The sequence below is a fragment of the Atta cephalotes genome, assembly GCF_000143395.1.
Source record: "Atta cephalotes unplaced genomic scaffold scaffold00042, whole genome shotgun sequence".
Taxonomy (NCBI): Eukaryota; Metazoa; Arthropoda; class Insecta; order Hymenoptera; family Formicidae; genus Atta; species Atta cephalotes.
Genome location: NW_012130106.1, coordinates 77552 through 89099, shown reverse-complemented (window position 1 = coordinate 89099; position 11548 = coordinate 77552). Strand labels below are relative to the sequence as shown.

General features: G+C 32.2%; 1 protein-coding gene across 1 annotated transcript in view; it reads right to left on the bottom strand.

Annotated features, from left to right (window-relative positions):
• The window catches only part of LOC105622236 (tyrosine-protein phosphatase 69D), a 34402-nt gene that overhangs the window by 2514 nt on the left and 20340 nt on the right, over positions 1 to 11548 (bottom strand). Inside the window, exons 3-9 of the mRNA XM_012203660.1 lie at positions 9193 to 9780; positions 8576 to 8869; positions 8238 to 8497; positions 3635 to 4433; positions 3309 to 3555; positions 785 to 1796; positions 122 to 409 (exon numbers count right to left, since the gene is read on the bottom strand). Of these exons, the coding sequence (XP_012059050.1) occupies positions 122 to 409; positions 785 to 1796; positions 3309 to 3555; positions 3635 to 4433; positions 8238 to 8497; positions 8576 to 8869; positions 9193 to 9780 (3488 nt within the window). The remainder of the gene's footprint in view (positions 1 to 121; positions 410 to 784; positions 1797 to 3308; positions 3556 to 3634; positions 4434 to 8237; positions 8498 to 8575; positions 8870 to 9192; positions 9781 to 11548) is intronic.

The following is an 11548-nucleotide window of genomic DNA, read 5'->3' as shown; positions in this document are numbered from 1 at the left end:
TATATATATATATATATATATATATATATACACATATATACATATACATGCACGCACGCACGCACGCACGCACACACACACACATACACACACATGCGCGCGCGCGCGCGCGTACACTTACATCAGATAACATAACTATCGTAGAGATGCATTGTTCCGAGATCATTCGCCAGAAATCCGTTATAGTAATCTCCAAGGGATCTTGCGTAATAACAAACGATTCGGAGTTATCGTAGCCTTCGATGAACGATGCATTTATGTACGTTGAATGTTCTTTTCCTGGAACTGGCGTGAGTATCACGCGATTTCTATCATATGGTATCACCAATTCACTTCTATTCTTTAATTTATTTTCGTCTCCGCCGCCGACAGAGAAGGATTTCCGATCTTCTAATATGGAACTAATTTTCTACAAACAAAAATATGATAGAAACTTTAGCCTCTCAACGAAATTTTTGGAGAAATTTAAAAATATCACGTTCACAGAATATCATGTACATTTCTAATATATTTTACTTACTTTATTGAATATTGATTGTTCAAAATATAACTTTTTCGCAAGTAATTTTTTCTCATCCATTACACAAATAGAACATGTCGATTGAAAAAAAAATTTGAAGGAGATTTAAAAAATAAAAACGAGACGAACTGGTGCAGCAAAGATATAATTTTGATATAAAGGATATTTATAAAATAATTTTGGCATGATATTTTAAATTGCAGATCTTAAATGAAGATAAAATTAAGTGACAAAAAAGTATTTGCATTCAATTCTGTAACTTACATCATATTCTTCCTCCATCCTACACTTCTCTTTTCCGTTGTCTCGCTGTCTTAGTTTGACGATTGTGGTTTTGAGTTGTGGTGCCGAAATTTCCGTGTCGCCGTACTGTGCCATCTCCATAAGCGCGCGATAGATGAAGATGTATTGCTTAAGCGATTGCACAAGAAAGTTGCGCTGATGCCGTAAGTCACACACAGTGTTGAAGATAGACACCTGGCCCTCCTCGACCAACTGTTGCAGCAGAGAATCCAATGCCACGAGCGTGCCGGTGCGGCCCACACCAGCGCTGCAGTGCACCAAGATTGGTCCCTTTTCGAGCGAATACGCTTCATTGACGCGCTTAATAAAGCGTAAAATCGCGTGTGGATGTTCGGGGGCGACGAAGTCTTTCCACACGAGGAAGTGATACTGCACGATCGCGCGGGCGTCGCGCTCGCCTAGTCGTGTCATCTTCAATTCGCGCACTACATAGTCCGAGTAGGCACGCTCTTTAACATGTTCCACTGTGATGTCACCAAAGTTTTTGGTTTCGCGCTTGTCCGGCCAATATTTGGCGCACTTGGTCTTTGAATATTCTTCGAGATTTGTCAGCATAAGAATTAACTCGAGGTGCTGCTCCCAGATCATGCGCCAGTAGTCGCACACAGTATTCTCCATCGGGCCCTGGGCGCAGATGAACTTCTTGCGTTCCTTATAGCCCAGCACAAAGTTGGCATTGATGTAATCAGAGCCGCAGATACCGTCCATCTGCGCCAAACGTATTCTCGTCTGATCATAACATTTGATGTCCGGATAACGATTCTTATACAGGTTTTCCTGTGCTTCGGATGCACGTGTCGTTCTATCCGTAAATCGATCAGGTAGCAGTTCAAATTCGTGCTGGAAACCATAATCCGAATCCCTATGGCGTTCCAAGTACGCTTGCAATAACTCGTTCTTAGATATGGGCGGCATATCTGGTGGACTCGCTGCTACGAGTTGATGCCTGCCTCTCAAACTTCTACAGAGATGTCTAAAAATCCATCCATTAAATACTTAAAGTACTTATCGCTTCTTCAAAAACTTCAAAATTAGACATTAATATTAATAATTAATATCAATAATAAGAATTATATAATATATATATTTAGTATAACAAAAGAAGGCTATGAGCCAAAAATTATATTATTTCATTAATAATTGTAACAAAAGATATATTGAACATATATTTGAACATATATTTGAACAAATCATTCAACGTAAATAATAAACAAAAATATAAAAATATATATATAAATATATATATAAGATAACAAAATATACAGACGTTTCAACCTCGATTGGATCATTCTCAATGTTTCAATACATAAGTTCACTCGGTCTATAGAAATAAAATTATTCGGACATTACTTGTATACATTATGATCGCTTATTGAATATATTTAAAGTCTTACTGTAGTCGTCCACAGAATTGAAATCTTGTAAGAATTTTGAGTATCAAATGTTCTCATAGAAATGCATTATAGAATTAATGATAGTTTAATTGTATAACGATCACCTTTTCTTAACATTCTCATAATGTTTATACTTCTTTGAATGTCACAACGTCCTAAAGCACTGACGTGATAACAACAACTTTAACTCTGATCGTTATTGCTTATAATATAAATTGCAAAAAATTTGACTGCGGTTTCTGTATGAGACTTTCTTAATATGAAGGTAATTTATATAATTTAACTTTGATTAAATTAAAAATTTGAATATCTCAGTGATCGTTATACAATTAAACTGTCATTAATTCTATAATGCATTATCTTTATGAATTATTATATCTTGATAAAATTGCTTCATTATTTTAATAGTAACAATCTTTATCCATTTACAATACAATTGATATTCAAAATTCTTGCAAGATTTCTATGGATGACTACAATGAGACTTTAAATATATTTAATAAGCGATCATAATGTATACATGTCCGAATAATTTTATTTCTGTAGACCGAGCGAATCCTTATTTATTGAAACATTGACCCAATCGAGGTTGAAACGTCTGTATATTTTATATTATCTTATATATTTTTATATTTTTGTTTATTATTTACGTTGAATGATTTATCAAATTTATATTCAATATATCTTTTGTTACAATTACTAATGAAATAATATAATTTTTGGCTCGTAGCCTTCTTTTATTATACTATTTATAATTTATTGAGCCATATTACGTTATGTAATATATAATAATAAAAAGATATTATGTACTTTATGTTTTATATTCTATTATGTTTCTGTATAACAGCTTTTTTTTATTTAACAAAAAAACAAATCTTTCAAAAATATGATTTTCAAAAATGACTATTAAATAAAAAAAAGCCCCATCCATCATTTTTAAAAATTATAAGCATCTATTATTTTTAAAAATATAAAGTCTGTTACATTAATTATTAAAATATAATTTATTATTCATGTAATAAAATATTTATAAAATTTATGTATAAAAATCTTATATTTAAGAGAGAATACCGTGTTCATCTTAAACTCACCTGAAACTATTGCGCAGCGTTATAACCTCTTCCCTCTCTTGCGCACGTTTCGTAAATCTATATAACACACAGAGTGCGATAAACAGAATTGTGAGAGTTAAAATTAGGGCGATGAAGAGCTGTAATATCATTTCTCTGACAGTAGTCGCTTCCGCAGCCGTTACACTGAGAGGATCCACTCCGCCGTAAAGAGGATTGAAATAACTACTATAAGCCGGTAAAAACTGATCCTTTTCATTATCGAACACTGCAAACAATCAACCATCACAATGCGTTATCAAATTTGAATTTCATTCAAATTTGAATCTACCGATAATTGTACATACCAATAACTTCGATAAAACCAGTATAATTCGAAGTTTCATCAAGAAAACCATCATAAGGTGATAAAACACTGAATTCTCCAGATTCGTCTATAGATGCCTTTTGCAGCGGCGCGTTTTCTCTCTTTCGTCTGTCCACTTTTTCCGTGGCATTCATAATCACAGGCACGGCCGTGGTTGTGTCAATTTTCGTACTAATAGTGGTCATCGATAATGTGGTAGATGGGTTGGTAGTTGTGCTGCTACCACTGCTACTTGCAGTTGTCGTCAGTATGGATGTAATTGCCGTCGTGCTAGTAATGATACTGCTCATATTACTTGAAGTTACAGTGGTAGTTGATGAGATTTCCGGAACAAAGTGCAATAACGGAGGTGCTGGTTTGGGTCGTAAACCAATGCACTTATCGCACATAACACCACCGTTAGACGACTCGCCGTCACCGAGAAAGATCTCTGTCAATAACTGATCGCTATCGAATATCTCAGCAATATACGCACCACCGGTAGGTGAATTATGCACATACTGATAAGAATATACCATGATCTCCTCAGGTGATGGTAAATCACCAACTGTTTTATGCGGCGGTAATTTCACTAGGTAGACGCGGTAGCAGCAGATTGGACCGTTCCGTTCCGAGATACGCGGTAGATAGAGTTTGAACAACTGCCTACCCTGGTTTTCAATCTTCCGCCAGCTGCGCATGTTCATATTATCGCGACCCGGAACTGTAACTGGCGTCGTACAGTTTCCTATAGCATCCTTGCCAGGAGTGCGAGACCTTGTTACTCCGTGCACCCGAACCTTCGAATTTAAATGTTCATTTTTAGTACGAAAATACATTTGATATTAATAGATTTGCATAATAATCTCAAGTTAGAATCAATCAATAATAGCACAATAGCCCAAGTATCGGTGTTTAAATTCTTTCTTTGAGAATTTAATAATAATATTTGAAAATTTTTTCCTGAATTATAATGAATAATGATGAAATATTATTGAATTTCTTGTTGAAATCAACATCATTTTTATTATTTCATTAAAATTTCATTAAGATTTCATTACAGTTCATTATAATTTCATTACAATTCATTAATATTTTATAAATAATTTAATACAAAATGTTGTTATATATTTAACTTCGCATGTACAAAAATGCATGTACTAGAATACATGCAAAAACCATATACAAATGCAAATTTAACACATCAGCTAATCTAAATTTATGTAGACCTGGTTATTAAAGAGCACGACTAAATTTTACATGCGCGAACACATTATCTTGCAGCTGTCTTAGAAAGATTAATTCAAAGCTTTTCGTTACAGTGCTAACTGATTTCATTATTTTTCAGCAAATTTTATTACAATCGTTCAACTATTAACTGCTCCTGTACTCAGCTAAGAACTCTGCGTTGAGACGGCGGCCTAGCGAAACCGATAGCCATACAAGCATGAGTCCATGTATATGCGATCTCAGCGCGTTTTCCTTATCCAGCGGAATATTATTCAAAAAATCAATGTTACAAATTCTTAATAATCATTTAATATATATTAAGGATATAACTCCTTGTTCAGAAAATGCAATATAGTAAATAAAAAATTGTTAATTTAATCCTTCGGGGCTCAGACTAGAATCACAAAATAACGGTTAATTCATTTATTTAATTTTAAAGAAAAACGTTGCGCTTAAGTGTGCCATTAAAAGATTTTCAAAATAATTATTAACCCTGTACGGTATAAATTTTTCTATCAGCTCAATTTCAATGAAACTTGATATTCAAAGGATTTTTATAGTCTGAAGTTTTCTACATTATGAACATAATCGAAAGAGATATTGTAACGATGCTGTTCCTATTTTCATATTTATTTAAATTATTCATTCATTGTGTAGGCATATTTTCATTATTAGTATGTATATCAAGTATTGTTCTAGAAGGATGTTCGAGAAGTTGCGTGAGCCTGTCATAACAGGAAAATTTGATAATAACTGATGACATGCAGATTCCCTTAGTCGCGAGAATTGGCTATCGGGAAATTGCATCGTACCTAATTGAGCAAACGGCATTCATTCCCCACGCGACCGCGCTAGTATCATACGATTCTCGCGGGTACCGCAATATCCGCTATCTTGATTAGAAGCTATTCTCAGACAGTCCTTTTGATAAAACTTATTTTTATTGCATATATAAAAAAGCAAAAAAAAGAGGGATGCAAATGAAAGGGTCTTCATTTGGCGCATTCTGGATATATCTTTGGCTAGCGAACCCTAATTTAATAAATTTTTTATTACAAGTTATTGTATTATATAGTTTCATTTCAATACATTTAAATTAGCATGACTTTGGAGATATTCAGATTCCCATTCAATAATATTCATTATCTTCAGTAATAAAAAAAATTAGCTTAATAGTTTCTTATTAACTGATAATTTAAAACAAAATATAATAATCAACTTCAACAAATTTAAAACAAAATAATCAACATCTTCACCTGTGTTATAAAAATTAAAAAATCGATTTTTTTATGAAAAAAGATGTTATTTCGTTTTTTATTCAATTACAGTATATTTAAAAAGTCTACAAAAAAGAGGGAATTTTTCAATTTTAACTTTTGGGCAAAAATAATTTTTACAAAAATAAAATTGTTAAATAAAAAAATTAGATCTATTTATTTAAAAACGAACTTATTAGCTTCAGATTCGCAATCAACAAAAATAGTCCTAAAAAATAACAAGTAAATCCGCAAAAAATTCACTAAACTTTGGTTTTTAATGCGCCATATTAAATCTGCCATTTTGAAAATCAACATTTCGATTGCAGATTCATAATCAATGATTCAAAAATCTATACACATAGTTATACACATAGTTTCAAACAAATTGATTAGAACGTTTGATCATCAAGAATTAAATTCCCCTAGAATTGTAAAATCTTGGCGCGTCGAAAAGGCGAGCACATGTACATGAGCTCATGTTGTATGTGTATTATAATGCCTCGCCATGATAAATGGCTGAACTTACAGACGTGAAAAAAATCACGTTTTGATGACGAAATTTATATTGCATGCCATTTCGTTATTATTTGCTATTATGAAAATGTGACTCGTACTTACACAAGTCCTAAAAATGAACGGAAACTACAGTTATCTTGGAATTTTATACATAAAAGTGTATATTTCACTCGTTTCAACAGCTGACCGTGTGTTTTCTATCCAAAAAGACTCACTTTACTTGGCCATTTATTCACATCAAGGGAAAAAAAGGATAGTTTTCGTCAATTTTTACATATGTTTTAAAGCGCTCTCGTCATTTAGATTTATCTAAATTGTCTTTATTTATAAATGGCATGCAATATAAATTAACGTGTCATTCCTCGCTTCTGACGTCATGATTTCAACATGGCCGCGGCAACTATTCAGGGGAGCCTTAATTTCAACATTTTAATTATCCTGTTTCCATTTTCGGTAACTTTCATTAACAAATCTGTAAAAATATTATATATTTCGTTCCCATTTCATTACTTTTCAGATATTTTCATTAATTTTTCTCAGAATTCAGCATATTTCAGCATATTTCAGTGTACAATAAACTGTGAAAATGTCTATTTTTCATTCTTTTTTTCATGCATTTTCAATAAGTACCTTTACAGTTCATGATAATTCAATATAATTTAGTGCTTAATTTCTTTGATATAAATTCTCTGTATAAATGTTCTTTACAATTCCTTTTAATTTAATTCTTTGTTACGATGTTAACTAATTTCATTATTTTTCAACAGATTCATTACATTCTTTCAATTATTTCCAACATTTTAATTATCTTATTTTCGATAACTTGTATTAATAAATTTGTAAAAAAAAGAATATTGTATTTCGTTCCTATTTCGCATTATACTTTTCAGATATTTTTATTAATTTTCCTTAGAATTTATAATATTTCAGCATATTTCAGTGTACGATAAACCATAAAAGTATTATATAATTTGCGTTATTTTTCTTTTTTTTCTCATACATTTCCAATAATTATCTTTAGGATACATAGTATTTCAGTTTAATTTAGTGTTCAATATCTCTGAAATCATATATAAATATCAAACATATTTGTGTATTAGTTTTCATTATTTTTCATTACTCTTCATAAATTTTCATTAATTATCATTAAAATTCATAAATTCTTTTAATATTAAAAATATTATTTATGCTGAAATATTTTCATGATTCTCTTTTCTCATTTTAACGATTTCAATCATTTTAGCGACTTTTTTCCATCAGGGTAGGCTACTAGCTTACCGTTCAATCCTCCTGGAGAGTAATAAGTTGCATATCTATAGAATGCGATATTTTAGCAAATACGTATATGAGACTTACAGTTTAACGCTAGTTTCGAATAGCCTATTACGAGAGGTTCTCATAGCAAATATACTCTCGATTTGTAATTACTTTCCAAAAAAATAAAATATTTTTGACTAGATTTGAATATTTGACATAAAACTCTTTACGCCACGATCGCCATACCAAATTATAAATTATTCTAATTAAATGAGAAATAATTAAGAAAATATTTTAATAAAAATAATAGAAAGGTGATTTAAACTTGAATAAGTTATATACCGTATAATTTGTATTAGGAGGTATCTTATTGTAATGCGTGCTGTTCCTATTATAGACACTCCAGCTGGGCGGTTCGAAACTATGAATATCCAAACGCCCCATTTCATTCTTGAATCTTGCTACGCCATTCAATTGTATATTATAGCGCTGTATAATACCATTTGGCTTCTCCGGGGGTTTCCAAGTAATGGACATAAAACTGAAACTGCTTATATTGTCATAGCGACAAATAACGATGAGATTCTTTGGAGGACTGGCCACTGAAAAAACAATGAAATACATTTAAATATTTACCAAAATGAATAAAATAGATATACATATTTTTCTTGGCGACATACCTCCATCCAAAGTGGTGCCGTTTACTTCAGCACTCCAATTACCGCATTGTTTCGTGTATTCGCTGCAAGCAGCTATTTTGAATTTGTATGTGGTCGCTGGATCGAGATCTACAAATGCATATACGATGAATGGCTGAGCGGGATACACTGCTTCTCTCTTCTGATCAGCGTGAGTGGCCATCAAATTATAATAGTGCACATGTTCCTTCAAATCCGGTGGTGGCACAGTCCAACCTATTGTGATTGAATTTTCTGTCACGCCATTCACGGACACTTTCGGCACAAACACTGGATCTGTAATATATTTTTGTCCTATATTAAATAAAATATCAAAAAGAAGTTTTAAGTATATGCCGGTTATATATCAGAAATTGGTTTTACTGTGGAAATCAAACGCCGAATTATAAAGATAATTATTTAAAATGTCTACTATTAAATAATTTTACTAGTTATTCTATTAAGAATAAATTATTAGAATCTTTTTACATTGTTTTATATTTCTTCTTAAGAATTTATAATTCTTTTTAGCTCTCAAGTAAAATCATTTTTAATTTGAATTAAACTTTAGAAAAGATGAGTAGGAGAGAAATTTGTAATATTTTTTTCCCCAGAAATACCTTTTTCAAGCGTGGTGATCCATCGTGGATCTAATTGCATGTGTGACGTGCCCAGCGCATTGATAGCGCTGATGCCGATTTGATACGCAGTGCCGCTCTCAAATCCCTTGAGAACGTAGCTCGAATTACCACCTCCAATCTGCTCGGCGTAGTACTGACGTTGATCCGTACCTTTCTTCATGTGCTGGATGAAGTACTTCTTAATCGGCTCGTTACCATCACTGACAGTCCAATTTAGGAATATGCTACCGGCACCGACTGCCTTCATAAAATCTATGCTGACTTTTGGCACATCGATGACAAATAAATGCGTTAAGGCGCTCATTATCCCGTTGTAGTCATTCGCCTGACACACATACGTGCCATTATCCTTTCGCGCTAAACCCTTGAATTCCAGGACTAGAACGGCGTAAGTCTCGTTTATTTGCGCAACGACAGTAAGATTCTTCAAATGTTCGCTGCTCTCTGAATTATTCTCTTTTAACCAAGTAAATTGAGATAACGGATAACCGTGTATGTGGCACGTCAAGTTGGCAGCTTCCGACACTTTCGCCCTTATATTCCCGCCGGATATTATCTTGCCAGGTTCTGAAAAACGAGAAACGATATTTCAACGGGATATGAGAAGTTAGCATCCCAACTATAGTACTCAAGAGTTCTGATTAGAATTCCCGTTTCCTTTTGACAGGACGAAGAATTCTATATAATTCTATATAATTCTATATAATTTATAACAAGAGTTCCGCTTAATAATTACATTAAAATAATTTTTAAAAAATGGGGAGTTTCTCATCGAAAATCGAGATCGAATAATTCTGAATGACTAGCTTCATTTCGTGAATAGAGTTCCTGATGCATAAAAAAAATTTTGAAAAATCAAAAGAAATTAAAAATTTTTTAAAAATCAATTTTTAGATACAATAGTTCTGATTAGAGTTCTTGCTTCCTTTTAACAAAACGAAGAATTCTCTGTATTTTTTAATGCGATATTTATTTAATAACAATTTTTAAATAATTTTTAAAAAATGGGGATGCTAACTTCTCAGCGAAATTCGAAATTGAGTAGTTTTGAACAGTTTAATAGCTCTATTTTGTGAATACCTAAAGTTCCTGATACATAAAAAACAATTTTGACACACAAGAAAATTTATTAAAAAAAATTTTTTTTGAAAAAGAACTACACATAATTTTAATCAACTACTAGAACTCTTAAAAAATTTTTCGAAACGTCGGATTTAGAAACTTTTCAATGTAGAATAACTTTCAAATGTTTCCATATCTCGAAAACCGTTGGCCCAATCGCTTTTTCATCCTAATACTTTTCGATAGAACTTGATCAGAATTCTAATCAGAACTATTCAGTACTCTCAAAAAATCAACAGTTTACGAGATATCGCTATATGGGAAGAGTCATTGAAAATTTTTTGAGAGTATTGAGTAGTTCTGATTGGCGTTCTAGGCAGTTCTCGAGCTCTAACGAAAAATATTAGGTGAAAAAGCAATTGGACCAACAATTTTCGAGATATGTTACATGGGTCATTGAAAATTTTAAGAGTACTGAATAGTTCTGATTGGAGTTCTGGACAGTACTCGACGAGCCCCAACGAAAAGTATTGATGAAAAAGTGATTGGGCCAACGGGTTTTGAAGTATGGAGACATTTGAACTCTACATTGAACATTTTCTAAGTCCGACGTCGAAAAATTTTTCTGATTAGAGTTCTGATTGGAGTTCTGGGCAGTACCCTAACGAAAAATATTAAGTGAAAAAGCGATTAAGCCAACGGTTTTCGAGATAGGGGGACATTTGAACTCTACATTGAAAATTTTCTAAGTCCGACGTTGAAAAATTTTTTGAGAATAGTTCCGATTAGAATTCTGTGTAGTTCTGTGTAGTTCTGTCGAAAAATTAGGTGAAAAAGCGATTGAGCCAACGGCTTTCGAGATATAGAGACATTTGAATTCTACATTAAAAAGTTTCTAAATCCGACATTTTGAAAAATTTTTTAAGAGTTCTGATTAGAGTTCTGTATAGATTAGAGTTCTGATTAGAGTTCTCGACGAGTTCGAAAAGTATTAGGTGACAAAGCGATTGGATATATAAGGAAATACGTACTTCTGCAATCGATTTTTCAAATTTCGTTTTAAGTATATATCTCTTTTATTTTTGAGTCTGTGTTGGTTTTAATCGCTGAGAATTCTTCGAAATTATTATAATGAAAACATGTCACAGAACTATTTTATAAAAAAATTTTTCTTTAAAATTTTTTAAAATTTTTAAATTTTAACTTTACTTAGTTAAATTTTTTAAATTTTTTAAGTTTCATCTAGGAACGTACTACGTTAAGTTCTTACCGA